At 36.9% G+C, this 17,639-nt stretch overlaps 2 protein-coding genes across 2 annotated transcripts; both read left to right on the top strand.

The window, feature by feature from the left end:
* The first annotated feature begins 4,483 nt into the window (after window positions 1–4,483).
* Window positions 4,484–5,362, top strand: LOC149677334 (uncharacterized). Its single transcript, XM_089837340.1, has one exon. It carries the CDS (start codon window positions 4,484–4,486, stop codon window positions 5,360–5,362), a length of 879 nt encoding a protein of 292 aa, XP_089693466.1.
* Window positions 5,363–5,530: 168 nt separating this feature from the next.
* Window positions 5,531–7,190, top strand: LOC149677333 (uncharacterized). The gene is made up of 3 exons (XM_089837339.1): window positions 5,531–6,529; window positions 6,576–7,013; window positions 7,095–7,190. Exons 1-3 carry the CDS (start codon window positions 5,531–5,533, stop codon window positions 7,188–7,190), a joined length of 1,533 nt encoding a protein of 510 aa, XP_089693465.1.
* The last annotated feature ends 10,449 nt before the right edge of the window (window positions 7,191–17,639 follow it).

Below are 17,639 nucleotides of genomic sequence, written 5' to 3'. Positions count from 1 at the left end.
TTAAAAAAAATATCTACCTTTCTTTAGTTAAAACAAACGCCACTACATGCTCCCGTAGTCCAAGAGTGGAGTTGACAGGGTTTATTTGTTTATCAGTGTGTAAAGGGATTTAATTAGCATCTATGCCTAATTGCTAATTAAGTCATAATTGTCCAATTGCTAATTCCAATTCAATTAGTTGCCAGTTAATTAGCACAGCTCTGGTTTGTTTGGTGACAGGGTTTTGTGATCGTGTGAATTAATCAATCAGTTATTCTACCAGCAATTTGACAAACTAATTATCTTCGTAGCAGTTATCATTGGCACCTGGTGAGAATTAAAAACCGGCTATTGCTTATTGTTTTCTTGGGCAATGTTAAAATAATCATTATATAAATAAACTGGTCATCGTTTATTTTTCTCTTAGGTAACTTAAAAATAAGCACAAAAAAATTAATAAAAAAATTAATAGTTACCCAACAAAAATGATTGGAAGAGTCCAAATAAAAAATATTAATTGGTTTGTTGACAGGGTTTAGTGATCGTGTGATCTATCGATTAATTTACCAGCCAATTCAACGAACAAAATGATGTACGTATTTGTTATCATTGGCCGGTGACACCAGTTTAGAAACCTGTTAACGAACCCTTATGCGTAGAGTTTGCATTGATCTACTTTAAACAACAAAAACTTATTTAATTTAAGAAAAAAATTAACACTAATCAGCGGTTATCGTTGGCCGAGGGCACCGGGTGAGACATCTAAAAACGAACCCTACACGGCGTGGTCTTCTAACTACAATAACCAGCTGACAGTGTCAGCTGTCATGAACTTTTGACCGATACTTACTAAAATCAATGAATTTATAAATTATCGGCTAAAACCTAACTTTAAATTCTTTTGAAATAAATTATAATTAAGTATAACTTACGAAAAAAATTTAAATTAGACCTAATTAGCCCCTTCTTTTATATGAAAAGGGAAAAAAATTTCCCTTAAGGCCTAGGCTCGAACAAAGACAGAGCGGACGACGTATTTTCTAAACAAAAAATGACTATATCTGTAAATATCTCCTACCTACCGTACTACCTACAACCAATGCCTACGAGATAGATAGAAAGCCTGAGCACCCTGCTCTAAAAATATATATTTTCTGATTCCTTTAATTCGCCCGCTTTGGCCAACAGAGGCGCTCTTCTGTGTCACTTTTTTATATTTGAAATATTTTCGCGGTATAAGGGACTCTCCATCGTCTGCTTCAGCGGGGCACGGACGAGAATCACGAGATGAGTTGTGTTGGCTCGAAATTATAGGTAAGCTATAGAAAATTACAAATTGTATAAATAATATCGAATATCTTTAAAATAACTATAATTTAAATCACGATTTCATTAAAATGCCTTATTAAGTGGTTTTGTAGTTGTTTGGCTTTGACAACTTTATTATAGCCAAGGCCTAGCAATTTAAATTATCAGAGGCTGATGCTAAGGCGGTATATTTATTTCTTATTTCAGCGTAATTCTCTGCAAATTTCATAGATCTGGAATATATTTGTATTAGTTAAAAATGGTCAAATGCATCGTGCCAGCTTGCAATGAATGTAATCGAAAGAAGAAAAAGAGAGGACTAGACGAAAGTCATGAAAATGTTAGTTTTCACTCTTTTCCGAGCGATAAAGAGTTGAGAAACAAATGGATTTATTCTATATACGGGATTACAGTAGATGAGAATACAATAATTTATGAAAAACTAATAAATAATGATACCACAATTTGCAGCAAACATTATAAAAACACTGATTTCAGTGTATCCTGTCCAAATAAAAGAAGATTATTGCCATTTGGGGTTCCAGTAATTTTGAACGAAACTGAAAGCTCACCAGCCATGGTTGCGAAAAAACGTAATCGCTGTGACTCAACACCATTATCACCAATTGGAAATTGTCAATTAAATAAATTTTATGGTGCTAGGAGAAATCTAAGTGACGCTCTCAACACATGCTGTAGAACTGAAAATTTTGACGTATCCCTGGATGACAAAAATAAACACTATCGCCGGAAAGTTATTCTTAACTCTACTCCAGATGATGTTACAAATGAAATTCAAGTTACTAATCGAAACATTTTCACATCAAGTCTAATCTTGCCATACAATGTACCACCATTGCCAAATTTGGACATATCTCTGGATGATGAAAATCATCACTCTCCCAAAGCTGTTCCCAATGAAGAGGATGTATTTGTTCTCAAATCAAATATGATTGAGAATGGATATCTTGTGAATTTGTTAAGTTTAGTTTTAGATTTCATAAGCGGATCTGTTTCCAAGCAACAAAACATTAGATGCTTACAAGAGCATTATTTTATTATTATTATTATTATTATTATTATTATACCTTTGAAATTGGTTATTAAAAATTTTATACATTAATATTAACAAGTGGAATTCATAATCTTGTTCTAAAGGCAGCCAACTAAGAGTATTTCGAGCCTCCGTGGCTGATGTTCTCTTTCCCTTTAACAGAATTAATTTGGCGCATTTGTTATGTATTATTTGTAATTTAGTTAGGTATTTTTTGGACCTATATTGTAAAACAGATTACCATAGTTGAAGATGGGCTGTATAATAGCCTTATGTAGGAGAATCTTGCCGTGCAAGTTCATGCATTTAAATATTGGGTTGACTAACCACAATCTCTGGTTTAATTTGTTTAAGGTGTACTCAATATGGTCAATGAATGAGAGGTTGTCGTTAATTATAGTTCCTATATATTTCTATGAATTGACTCTCTTTATGTTTAAGGATCCCAATTTTGTTATATGAATTGTAGTATTTTTAATTTTTTTAGGTTCTAGTATCATGAACACTGTTTTTGTTTCGTTAAAAACAAATGAAATCAATTATCTTTAGTTTTATACGTGGATTGCTTTATTCAACAAAATTTCGACCTGATAGCAAAGTGTTTCTTAGCAAGAGTGTTACAGAAAATTTAGAAAATGAAATAAACATTTTAAGCCGGTAAAATACTAAACAAGCGTCGACTGTTCAAAAACAAGTTCAACCATGGAGCCTGTATCTTCTTAAGAATCATGCTCTGTAGAAAATATCACGAGAAATTTCAATTAAACCAGAATTAAAGTAAATTAACTTAAAGATAAATAACATCAAATAATTTAGAATAAAATGTAAAAAATAGAAATAGAAATCGAAAACAACATGTTTTGAACTTGAGAAAAATGGGAAAACCGACAAAAACAAGGTGTTTTCGAAATCAACCTTTCTAGGAAAAACACCACTTCTATAGGGATGACTTATACCGTAGAAAGACTGTATTTCATAGGCCCCCCGGACCCAGCCTTTGGTAAGGGTACTGGGCAGGACCAACCCCTTTGCAAAAGGTATAAATTCCAAAACATTTCTTTTGTAAAATTAGACCCTTTCAAAATTTTCACCTGTAGCCACTTGGACGGCAAAAATAAAACTCCGAACACTTCTTTTTTTTATTTGTTACAAAACTTTGGAATTTAGTCGACTCTAAATTGGCCTAGAGACTTTAGGAAATAGCAAATTTGGACGTTTTTGGTCTTCAGAGAACTCATGGTAAATAGTCTATGATTTTTCAGTCGGTGATAGGCTCTATTAAGTAGCCAAACGCTATTAAATAATCCCAGCAATTAGCATGCGCCACTAGGAAGGTGCGATATGGTGCAATGAAACCCGGGAATTAGAAATAAAATTTCGGGGCTTTAGATAAAATTAATTAGGATTAAAAGTGAAAAGAAAGGGTACGCTTTTTAGCGTCAAACCTAAATCGGAACCTGCAAAATCGGATCTTGCAATTAGGAAATAATATAGGATTTGGACTGACCCAAACGGTTAATTGGGAAAATAATTAAAATCGGAATCGTGAGAAAAGTAATCGGAAAGAACAATAGCGAGTTGCGAAACGGAAATGAATAAGTTTAAGACCTCGCGAAGAGTAGTAAGAACTTTAGTTACGAAGCTAATCACGGAAGTTGAGACGCTACTTAAATCAACGAACTGTGATATCGAAGAATTAGAAGACATCGTGGCAGTTTTTCAACAAAAAGAGGAAGCGCTGATCGACTACGACGCCAAAATCGAAGCGCTATTCGACAACGATAAACAACAAGAAGAAGATACGGAAAAGGCCCAGGAGTACCGGGATAAAAGGGCAGTACGTAAGGCGAACCGTCTCATAGAAAGTAACAAGGGGGCGACAACATCGGCGTCCAGCTCAACTTCGACGATCGTCACCGGAGGAAACACCGTGTCCAGCCAAATCGTCCCGACTCAGGTCACCCAACACTCCAAGCTTCCGAAGCTCACCGTAAGAAAATTCGACGGGGAAATCACCCAGTGGACAAGATTCTGGAACCAGTTTTCTTCAGCCGTGCACAAACAAAACATTGACAAGGTAGAAAAATTCACGTATTTAGAATCGTATTTAGAGAAGGTGAAGCAAAATTAGCTTTAGTGGGAATGTACCCCAGTGACGCAACTTACGATGAGGCCATAGATATTTTAGAAAGGAGATTTGGTCAGAGAGACCAGGTTGTCAATACCCACATGCATAAGTTACAAAATCTAGAACCTGTACATGTACATAAGATTAGCAATTTGAAAGGTCTGAGAAAACTAATTAATAGCATTGATATTAACATTAGAAGTTTAAAATCCGTAAGGGAAGATGTAAGGAAGTGCAGTGTGGCTTTATGCCCAAGAATACTGGAATGCTTTCCAGAAGAGATTAGGTTAGATTTTAGGCGCGTTAGAAAAGCAAATACTGATTGGGATATTGACCAGATGGTTGATTATTTGAGGGAGGAGATTGAATCAAGGGAAGTCTGTAGAGCTTTAGGATCTAAATCTAGCTCAGAAAAAATTGGGACAAATAGGTATAAGGATTACGTTGAAAGAAAACCTTCCTACCAAAGGCACACAGCTTCGGCCTTGTCAATGGGCGTAACATACTTGCAAAACAGTCAAAATCATACCAGGTATCAATGTAGGGAAAATAGATATCATAATCATAGCCAAAATCGAGCGGAAAATCCATTTTGCATATTCTGTGAAGCTAACGGGCATAATTCGAATGATTGTCCTAAGTTTAATTTGGAACAAAAACGTAACTTAATTAGAGAACAACGTCGATGCTACCTTTGTTTGAGACAGAACCATAGAGTCGGAGATTGCAATGCCAGGTTTAAGACATGTAAGAAATGCCAAAAGGGTCACATTTACGCGGTGTGTGACAAGAACCCAGCTAACTTTACAGTAGAAAATAAGGAGGAGAACGTAACCTTGAACTTGGGGGTAGCCTTAGTTAGTAATGGGGAAGGGATTGATGAAACTGTTTAGCTGCAGTCAGCGAGAGCTATTGTTAGGAACCCAGTACAGCAAAATACAGGTTTAGAAGTAAGGTGTTTTTTGGACTCCGGGGCGCAAGCGTCATTTATTAGGGAAGACGTATCTAGGAAATTAAGATTACCAGTAGTGGGAGAAACTAAGGTTTGATTTAACACCTTCATGAGTAAGGAGGTATCGGAACAAATTAGGAAGCGAGTCAAAGTAACTCTCGAAAACGTAGAAAAACCGGAACAAAGGGTTGAGATTATCGCGATAGAAGTTCCGTACGTTTGCAACTCAGTAACCGCGTTTAAATGCCATGAGATTGAGACATATATGAAACAAAATTGTTGGCAGTTAGCGGATAAACCAAAAACTCAGAGCCCAGATTCAGATGGGATGGATTTGTTAATAGGGGGAGATTATTATTGGACAGTCGCGTCAGGAAAGACAGAAAGATTTGGACCTAGGATTATTGCCATTGAAACAAAACTGGGATGGGCCGTGCAGGGACCCTTGGATTCGGGGAACCAGGTAAACGTAAGTAGCTGCCCAATAACAGTAATGAGGGTAGGTGAAGTGGACAGAAAAACTGATGAGATAATTGAGAAATTTTGGAAATTGGAATCTATGGGAATTGAGAATGAGGAGACAAGGGTGGCATATTTGGAAAACCAGGAAATAATAGAGAATTTTAATTCGGAAACTAAGATGGAGAATGGGCGATACCACGTGAGATTTCCGTGGAAGGTAGAGAAGGAATTGTTGCCTGATAACTTGGACTTAGCAACAAAAAGGGGGAATTCTTTAGTACGTAGATTCATTCGGGACCCTATTTTGTTTGAGGACTATAAAAGGGTCATAGCTGACAAATTGGAAAAGGAGATAGCAGAGATTGTACCCAAAAATAGCATAGCCCCAGCGGGAACTTTTTACCTTCCCCATCAGCCGGTAAAAAGCGCGTCGGCCACCTCCAGCTTGAGAGTAGTGTTAGATGGGTCAGCTCACGGAAAGGGGGTCCCCTCCTTAAATGATTGTTTAGCAGCGGGACCAAATCTGAACCCGGATATTTTATTGTTATTGTTATTGCTGAGATTAAGAATGAATAAGGTCGCATTCGTAGCGGATATTGAGAAGGCGTTTCTCCAGATAGCCCTAGCAGAGTCAGAAAGGGATTCAGTGAGATTTTTATGGGTAAACACTGAGACGCATGACCAATTAAAAGAAAATGATTTTAAAACCCTACGTATGGCACGCGCACCTTTGGGATCTTTTGTTAGCTCTAACTATAAAGTATCACGTACACAAGGTGGAGGGAGCGGACGAAAATGTAGTTAGAATGTTGGACCAGGATCTCTATGTAGATGATTTGACTAGTGGGGAACAAAATGTAGAAAAGGCTTATGAAACTACTGTAGGAATAAATAAGATAATGAGCAGCGCCAACATGCGATTTAGGAAATGTAACAAAAATTCGCCAGATCTTAGGAAGTTATGGGGAGACACAAAATCGGAAAATTCGGTCCCCATGTTTGATGGTAAGGAGGCACCCGAAGGAATCAAACTGTTAGGGCTAAGGTGGAACCCAAATTCGGACACTTACTTATTTGACTTAACAAAATTAATTGAGATTTTACAAAACATCAAGCCGACCAAACGTTGCGTAATCAGTGCCGTTGCACAATTATTTGACCCTATAGGAATTTTGACCCCATTTACAATTAGAGCAAAACTCTTATTTCAGAGGTTATGGGTGGAGAAGGTAAATTGGGACGAAACTTTAGGACCAGAGTTAGCGGAAGAATTCCTTGATTGGTGCAACGATTTGCCCAATCTTTGAAATATTAGTATGCCAAGGCATTATTTTGATGGGGAGGAAGAAGTTGATAATTGGGAGTTACACTGTTTTACAGATGAAAGTAGGAACGCCTATGCGGCTATTGTTTACGTTAGGTATGTAACAAAGGCAGGAAAAATTAGGGTAGCTTTTGTAACCACCAAGGCACGAGTCGCACCGCTTAAGCAGTTTCAGCAAAGTTCCAAATTAGAACCGGAACTATCGATACAGCGATTAGAACTAATGGGATGCAATTTAGGGGCGCGTTTGGTAAATTATGTAAAATCAACGTTTAGCAAAAAATTGATTAGGAGTTTTATGTGGACAGATTCCAAAATTGCCCTTTATTGGATTAGGGGAGATTCAACCACGTGGAAACCTTTTATATCGAACAGAATATCAGAAATACAAAGGCTCACAAATACAGAAGATCGGTTCCACTGCCCAGGGGTTGATAACCCAGCAGATATTCCTACACGGGGAGTAAAAGCGGAGAATCTGCGCACGCTCAAAAAGTGGTGGGAGGGACCTAGTTGGTTGTTGTTGCCGAGATCAGAATGGCCCATGGACGATTCCAGAAAAATAAAAATAGACCCCAAAGAGTTAGAACAGTAGATGAGAAAAACAATTTTAGTCATAAACATTGAACAATTTTAGTCATAAACATTGATGAAAAACGTGGATTAGATAAGATTATTGACCTATGTAGGTATAGTATATTGGACAAGGCATTAAGAGTTACAGCCTATGTTAGAAGGGCATTCAGAAAAAATAAACAAGGTGGACCCGTAAACGCGGCGGAGATGGTAAAAGCGGAAATAGATTGGGTAAACTGTGTCCAGGGGATAGACTATGCTAACGAGATAGCTACAATTAAAATCGGTGAGAAATTAGGAAACTCAAATAAGCTAGCAACCCTTCAGCCCATTTTCAATAATCAAAATCAATTATGTGTAGGGGGAAGATTAGACCAAACGGATTTGACTCAAGAATATAAGCACCCCATAATTCTAAATTCGAAACAAAGGCTAGCCTATTTGTTAACGGAACGCAGTCACAACAGAGTTATGCATGGGGAGGTCCAAGATACATTAACTCAAGTCAGAGAAAGATATTTCATTATTTCGACCGAAGAAGCCCCACCCTTCTCAGTTATATAGATAGATTTTGCGGGGCCAGTGTATGTGAAGGGACCCTCATATTTTGAGAAAAATAAGGATTTGGACAAAGCTTATATTTGTTTAGTAACCTGCGCCGTTACAAGAGCTTTGCATCTGGAACTAATACCATCATAATCAACAGAAGAATTTATGTTAGCTTTCAGACGAAGGTAGCTAGACGAGGATTGCCACATACTATCTACACAGATAATGCAAAAACGTTCGAGCTCGCAAACAAGGACATGCAAAACATTTGGAAAAAATTGAAAAAGGAAAAAATATTGGAATATTTTGGGAGGGAAGGAATTAATTGGAAATTTATAGCCGAACGAGCCGCATGGTGGGGAGGTTTCTATGAACGTAAGGTTAGGTCGACTAAAACAATTCTGAAAAAGGTACTTAAAAATTCGAAACTGACCTACCCCGAGATGTAAACCATTCTTTTAGAAAGAGTGGCATCCATAAATTCACGCCCAATTACATTTGTTTACAATGACCCCCAGGAACCAACCCCTTTAAGTCCCTCGCATTTTTTACTTGGTAAAAGAGTTAATTCTTTACCACCTCAAACATTCGATCAGACCATTCAAAAGCAAACACAACAACAATTAACAAATAGATTAAAGTACAGGCATCAATTTTTTAATATGCTTTGGAAAAGATGGCAAGAGGAGTATATACTCCAGTTAAGAACAGCCCATTATTCGGATAAACAATTAACTCATAAAATTAAGTTAAGAGATGTAGTCTTAATACATCAAGACAAAAAACCAAAACATGAATGGAAATTAGGAACAATAACGGAAACATTAATGGGTAGAGACAACCAGGTCAGAGCTTGCATGATAAGATTAAGTAATGGTTCAATATTAAGACGACCCATACAACGTTTGAGAAGTCAATGAAGCCAAACATCAATATATTGAAAAAGGCGTAGCATTGTTAAATTATTTATAAAATATTACTAACCTAACCTAACGTAACGTAACGTAACCTAACCTAACCTGTCCTAAATCAACGTCACCCCGTTGCATTCGAATCGATGGGATCTCCTTATCTTACGCAAATCCCAGTGGTTCGAAAACCCGCCGTTCCGCTAGTTTCTTATCTAGTTTGCGTATTTCGGTTGAATGGGATATCGGTTCATTGGGAATTCGGTCCATTGGGAGGATACCCAATTATCATAGGTTCAGTTTGAATATTTGACATTACCGAATTAGTCTGAGTTTCTACCGACATATTAACAGCAGTTTCGGTTTGTCCATTTGATATTAGAAAATCAGTCTGAGTGCCTACTGACAAATAACTAACAGCAGTTTGAGTTTGTACAGTTGCTTTTACTAAATCAGTCTGAGAGCCTACCGACAAATAACTAACAGCTGATTCAGTTTCTACATGGGATATTGACATATCAGTTTGAGTTTCTACTAAAAAACTAGTAAGAGTTTCTTCAGATTCAGTATCGCATTCAATTGCACTGTTTTAAATTTCATCAACACTCATAGAGTATTTTTCCAATGAAGTGGCATTCATGATAAAATGTTTTGGGAAAATGTAATTATTCTTGAAAAAGCGTAGATATGTAATTTTTTAAATTAATTTAGAGGGAATAGATCGATTAACAGTAAAAATCAGTTGATTGAATTAAATATTGATTAAGGAATAAAGGAATAAAAATAATTTAAAAAGAAATTGCAATATCTGAACTTCAGTCAATTGATAAACCTCAGACATATCGTGTGTTTTTTCGGCCTTGGTCCAAACCAAGACGTTTTTTTAGCCATATCGTAGTATACGATAGGCTTTTAGTTTGACCCGAGCCGTAGTAGTAGTAGTAGTAGTAGTAGTAACAGTAGTGGCCGGAGTTTTCGCTATCGTTATCGTCAGATTTTAGCTTAAAAGGAACTTTATAATACCACAACCCACCCATAGGGGTTACTGGGCTCAGTTAGAGATTTAATTTTAATTAAAATTTTTTCAGGTCAGAACCGGGAATCGAACCCGGGTTGCTGGCGTAGTAGACAAACACTCTAAACCACTGAACCATAGAGACTCGATAGAAACCCCGAGTTTTTTATGATTTATTTTTAGCTCTAAAATGTCGGGGTGATGTGGGGTGGGGTACCTCTTAATCTGTGGGGTCGGATACTTTTGAATTTTTATCTGTGGGGTCGGATACTTATGAATTTGTATGTTTGGGGTTTTTATATTTATTTTCTTTTTATTTATGTGCTAATTAAATAGATAACGATTTTCCCCGTTTCGCTCCTCATGTGTTTCGTTCTCGTTCGGTAGCTATCGTCATCTATGTTATGTTTGACTGGAACGTTTTTGCGGTTAATTCAAATGTGGGTTTAGATAGAGCTAACATAGTGTTAAATGAGCGTTATGCGTTTGTCATTTTAGCATTGCTAAAGGTAATTCGAGGGGATAATCACTAAAATGCGTAATCACTATAACTGAACTTTCTCTTTCAAACGTTTCTGGGCATAAGTCCTTGTTAGATATTTATAAGATGCGATAAGTGTGCATCGGCATAAGTCTATGTTGTAAACAAATAAGCCCCACCCCTTTCATGTCCGTCATTGCTCTGCGCTTTCCTATTGGATCCCGTGGGAATAGGTCATACATACGCGATTGACGTATTCCAACTAGAGAAAATTCCCGAGCAAAGTAAACAGAAAATCGAGGCAGCCAGCGGTGCTAAAACGGTTAGGGAATGGTTTTTAATTGTCATTATAAGTAAGTTAAAGGTTTTGAACCAAACTTAATGGATTTTGAATACGTGTTTCTACGTGAAAATCGTTCTATAATTGTTTCTAAATCGAATCAAGTGTACTATACTTATGATTTCGTCAGTTCCAAAAACCAAACCAAGGCTTAACGAAAAATTAAAAGAGATAGATGGTGAAAAACATATAGTAAAATAAAATATTAGGTCCCGCCTTGGTTTCCAGCCTCCTTCCACCCATGAGGGGGGATTGTCGACTATCACGCGCGCACCGGATGCCTTTTTAGGTCTTCTTAAAGTAAATTCCTTCTTGTTACGGTTATAATTTAATCACTGTTTAGAGAGTAGGGAATCGAGGGGCTATTCACTCTGATTTTATGCACGGTAAATCATTTAAGCATTGAAAAAGATAGCGCTATTCACTCATTAGGGTAAGGTATAGAGGGGTTATCCACTCATTAGGGTAGGGTACAGAGGGGCTATTCACTCGTACGATATGGCTACTATTACGAGCCCTTGGGCCGTCTTGTTATAATTTATTTTAGGTCTATGAGGAGATTAAATCTAAAGATGTGTTGGACCTCAATATCTTATCGCCACCTGATTCATGGTCGATGGAGAAAACTAATCAAGGGGTTATGTTTACGAAGCACACTAATGGAAAGATTGTTCTATCATGTTCTTTCTTGGAAAATGGACCTGTGACTGTGGCAATTAAGGCATTGGATAAAGACATAGCTAATGAAAAAATTGAGAATAATTTGATGATTAAGAGCAATATTGATGTATACAATTGCCTATCAAAACTTGATAAGCTTAAAATCTGCCCGGAAAATCATGATGAAGACCTTGTTAGACTTTATATTGAGAGACGTCCTAACCATCATAAACAAATTGGCAATTACTCAAGTGATTTAAAAACCATTTATAGCAATAGATGTGAAGGCCTCATTCGCGTTAATAAGAATCGATGTGCTGCGTGTCTGAAATGTCGGTGAAGATTACGAACTCTGCGTTGTCGTTATAAAGCCATGAGCAAACAATTGGCCAAAGATGTTAGAATCAAAGCCAAACCGAAAAAGGCTTCCAAGCCCAAACACGTTTTATCAGAGAAAAGGAAACAAGACTGGTCAAGATTAAAGCTGATTTTTAAAGAGAAACTTAAGCAAGAGGCGCCTGGATCATTCATGTCCTTATTTATTAAACAACAGTTACTTGCATCGGAGAGGTCGAAATACGGCATGAGATGGGACTCTTTCTTTCTTAAATGGTGCTCTTACATAAAAAACAAATCAAAATCAGCCTACAAAGCTTTAGAAATATCTGGAATAATTAAGCTACCCACAACAAGAACATTATACAATCACGAACATACGATAACAAATAAATCTGGATTTAACGAAGACGCTACCACCGATATGATTAAGATTACAGACATTAATAACCTTTCAGAACACTAAAAGTACTTTGTACTTCTTTTGGATGAAATAACTGTCAAGCCAGACTTAATTTGTCATAAACATACTGGTTACATCACTGGTCTTGACCAACATAACACTCTTAACGATATTGAGATGGGAGAAAAGGGAACCACTGCACCACCTCTCGCAACAAGTATCCTTCAGCTCATGCTTCGTGGCATCACAAGCAACATTAAGATTCCATTTGCCCATTTCCCCACAAAAGGAGCTACAAGCGGCGAATTATATTCAATTATTTGGGAAGCGGTTAGTTAGTGATCGTACGGGGAACCCGAACCCGACCTGGTAAGTCGGGGATCCCCGGTTTTTTCCAACCCGACCCGACCCGGCCAGTCAGTTTTGAAGTCGGGTTTAAAAAAAATCGGGATGGGCCCGTAGTAGAGGGTAAGCTATTATTGACGGTCGCGCTTTGTGATGCAGTAGATAGGAACTCGAATCTGATTAGGGCGAGCTTGAATATTTATCATTTTTCTGTCTCGAGGCTTCGAAAGCCAGTAGAAAACTGATATATGTCGGCAATTTCATGGTCGTCCGTCAAACGCCAATGTATTAATTCTGTCAGAAGGGAATAAGAGAGAAGGGAGACATTAGAGCCTGCTATGGTAACGAGAGTCCGACCAACCTCAAGAAAACCGCGAAAACTTTGCGCAAGTACACAGCTTTTAACCAATTTACTGCAAATATAGTTCTTTAAGTTCTCCGCGGTATCAGGCGGCCTATTTGTCTGCTAGATTTTCATTCTCCAAAGGCTTAGGGCTGTCGATGTTTCGTTCTTGTTTAATTATAACCTCAAGTATGTATTTTATTAAAACTAATTTTTATTTTTTAATATTAATTCAGAATAATTAGTTTTCATCTATTTATTACATTCAAATTATCTGATTTTGGTATGTTCTCAATTCCCGTGCATCTAAATTAATTGCACAGCTTGATTTCGTTTATCAACATGAAATTCGGCCATTTTTATCTCCTTCAATGTAAAGTTGTAAACAAAACTACTTTTTATACGTCAACCTTCTTATCTGACGTCACAGCTAAGACAGAAGTTAGATAGCCAATCAGTGAAGGGTAGTTGATTTGAGGTTGGTAAGACTGTTGTTACGAGTGTAAAGCATTATGGAGATATAAAGTGTGTCCCTTCTCTCTTATTCCCTTCTGATTGTGTGTTAAGTTGCGAGCAATTGATTTCGAAATTTAAAAAGTGGTTGAAGAGTTTCACGAGTACCAGAAACCCCTTTCAGCCACTGCCAAAGACATAGGACAAGGACAATTTGGAAACTTTACAAATGGAAGACGCGCCTGTTCTGGGACAATTAGTTACCCCAATCCCTTCCACCATGAATCTATATAACTATGAATATACAGCTGCGTTACGCTGCCTAACCTCTCGATAAGGTTTGGGCGGGGCTTAGCGAAAGGAGACATCAGTCACGTGTCTGCTAGTGTTAGGAGCGGGAGAATGGAGGAGGAGTCCGGGAGGTGTGTAAATTCAAAACGTCACTTCCTCTTGTCTTATGATTGGCTATTAGAGCCAAGCAAAACGCGTCAAAGCTAGGACGGTAACACCCAAACCAAATCGACATGATAGAAGGGGCATATGATAGAGCTGTATATTCATAGTTATATAGATTCATGCTTCCACGTTATATCAGATAGCAATGATACGGCAGAATCGCCTACTATTGGATTCACAAAAGCAATGATACGGCAGATTAGCCTACTATTGGATTCACAAAAGCAATGATACGGCAGAATCGCCTACTATTGGATTCACAAAAGCAATGATACGGCAGATTAGCCTACTATTGGATTCACTAAAGCAGTGATAACTTGGAACTAAATTACAGAAAATAAATTCCTTACATTACATAGTACATAGCTACTATGTATAATTTTTTATAATATGTTAATTACATTTATATTATTGAAAAGGAAAACCCCGACCCGACCCGATTTTCCGGGGTTTTTTTCGCAACCCGACCCGGAACCCGACCCGACAAAAATCTCACCCCGTACGATCACTACGGTTAGTATTTTGGAAAATAATGGATTCCGTATTTTAGCGGTCGTTGGCGACGGAGCTTCAATAAATCGAAAGGTTTTTCGTATGTGCGCTGATAATGAAGGAACCACATTTGTACCTTTTAGGGCTAAAAACATTCACGCATTTGATGAAGAAAGGGACTTATTCTTCCTTTCAGATGCTCTCCATTTGATAAAACAGTACGAAACTGCTTTAGTAATAGCGGTGCCAATTCAAATTCTCGCGGGTTGTGGAAAAACGACCAGGATATATCCTGGAAAATAATCTTGCGCCTATACTACGCTCAATTAAGAATGAAAGGACAATTTAAAAATGCTTCTAAGCTGACATATAGTCACGTTTTCTTGAACGCATATTCTAAGATGAAAGTTAATTTGGCTTGCTAAGTTATGAGCGAAACTGTGGCTTCGGCAATTAAAGTTCTTTTCGGAGATAAAAAATACCAGGAAACAGTCACATTTATAAGGATATTTGACAAGTTTTTTGACATATGTAACGTCGGGAATTCCATTGAAGCCCTAAAAAAGAGAAAACCCAACAAACTTGTTTTCGAACATGAAAATGATGAACGGTTAAAGGTAAAAAAAGTGAATATGAAGGTTTTGATAACATAATAATTGTATTTCTTGACTTAAGTGGCTAGAAGATGACTTTTTAAAGTTCTTAAATGATTGGGAGAAAGACGTTCCAAATCGTCCAGGAGAAATTTTAAAAACCGAAAGGAGAAAGATGCTTTTGAGCGCAGAAACAATTGAAGGGCTGCGAATGACAGGTATATACACTCTGAAGCGTTATGTAAGCCACAATTAACTAAATAGAAACCCTTCAAATATAGCCCTTTCAACGGTCCGCCTCGTAAAATTTCTTCTCAATAAAGGAGCAAAATATGTTTTAACCCGTCACTTGATCCAAGAGCCCCTGGAACTGTACTTTGGCAGGCATCGATGTTCCGACCATATTTGAACGGAATACAGACCATATTTTAACGGAATACAGACCATATATGAACGGAATACAGACCATATTTGAACAGAATATCGGCCATATTTGAACAGAATATCGATCATCTTGGATCGGACAACCGACCATCGACGGCTGGTATTTCAAACATTTTGAATTGAAGACCGACAGTTTTTGCATGGAATATCGACGATGACCGCGTTTATGCCCCTTACCCCCATGATTCATGAAGGATATATAGTAAAGCAGACAACATTTTAAACCAATTATTATACTTCTTAAGCAGAAATAAATCAGACAATAGTACAATTTGGTGAGATATTGCTTTATGCATTGGTCCACAGTCTTCATGGTGCACTTAAAGGAAATGACCAATATTGCTTAAATGTGTATTTAACTTTCGGTTCACTCTGAACCGTTACGACCTCTTCAGAAAGGACGCGAAGCAACACCTATTTTGGCTTCGTCCTTCGGTGCATTCAATAAAACCGATATAACACCTCATGGAAAACTAAAGTTAAAAATTATTTACCATTGTTTCTTGGGAAGTTGGAATCTATGTTTACACTTTATATAAATGTTGTAAAGCTAAATGAATATGTAAAAATCCCATTTTAAATATTACTATCAAACGTTTTTCTTGGAATACCGAAATGAATGAGAAGTTTATAGCTACAAAACCACTAAAAGAATCGTAATGCCGAAATATATTTACAATATCTTCATTTAATATTTTGCAAAACGAAAATTTTATGGTTTGGAAAGAGTTCTTTTCATACCAGCACAAGGTAAAAACAAAAAGGGAGTATCAAATAAGGAGTAGAATCTAGAGGCTTATTAAGAAATATGAAATATTATTACATAGGCCTTTGCTTTGCGTCTCAAACGTTATTTAAATAATTTCTAAATGTATCACACCCTAGCTTCGTTGTTGATTTGCAATATTACGAAAAACCAACTTTCAACACACTCTCGCCCTTTAACAAATAGTCAAGACAAAATTGAATTGTTTAACATAATAACATTTTAGGTGGCACAATAATAGAGTAATTTCGTCTCCCTGCCTTTGGCTTATGGTTAGTTGTGATACTACTCAGTTGAATGAATTTTAGTTTTGAACTAAATATAATTTAACATATTTACTTAAGAAGAAATATTTTGGTTCGTAGACCTTTTTGCCGTTTAATGTCACATGAATGATGGAGAATGCAAAAACAAAGCAGAAAAGTTATTCTTTACCGTGTATGAAATAATTACCGAATCATGCTCAATAATGTAAAATTTTGCAAATTCTTCATTGTAAAATGTAGTCCAATTGAAAGAAACAGCAATATTTTTGCAAAAAGAGTCCCAGTTCAGTGAACTTCTATCTAAAATCAGCTGTTCCGTAGAATTTCCTCCATGGATTTCATTCTCGTGATACTTAGGTGAAGCACAGTAATTATGATCCAGTTGTGTAGTGTTAGCAATATTTTTAAGATTGTTATCTACTACAATGTTGTTGTTGTCAAGATAATCACTCAGTTCAATGTCAATTACATCAGGAAGATGTTACATCTCATTGGAATCAGGGCAAGTTATAATTGCAAGACGATCATCAGTTTGGCTAATATCGTCATTAAAAACTTCCACTACAACATCGCTCACGCTTAAATGCTCAGTAGATATAATAGTAACTTTTGGGGCTATAAATATTTTTTCATTACATTTCATACGCACATTACGTATGAAATCATTACCTTGATTAGGGTCAATACGATCCATATAGTGTGGATTTTCTGATTCTGGTCCATTCACAGATAACAATTTTCGCTTCCCATTTACCAACATAACCTTTATAAACCAGTATATTCGTTTTTCTTTACTAATTTTAAAAACTTAATTTACTTTGCTTACCTGCCCTTTGAGCTTAATTGGGTTAGCATACTCGTTAGAAGGTCCTATTCCATTCTGGAAATGCCCTGAACAGACAAATCTGGGATTTTTCTTAGGTGTAAACACGCTTTCTTCCACTTATCTTGTTGCTTATTAGGGTTAGGAAACAGATAAAATTTCATACCGGGACTTTTCGACGTG

The sequence above is a fragment of the Phalangium opilio genome, unplaced genomic scaffold (genome assembly GCF_054372755.1).
Source record: "Phalangium opilio isolate 3A_F unplaced genomic scaffold, DU_Popi_V2 ptg000043l_1, whole genome shotgun sequence".
NCBI classification, from domain to species: domain Eukaryota; kingdom Metazoa; phylum Arthropoda; class Arachnida; order Opiliones; family Phalangiidae; genus Phalangium; species Phalangium opilio.
The sequence above is the reverse complement of the archived record's forward strand: the minus strand, read 5'-3'. Positions and strand labels throughout refer to the sequence as shown.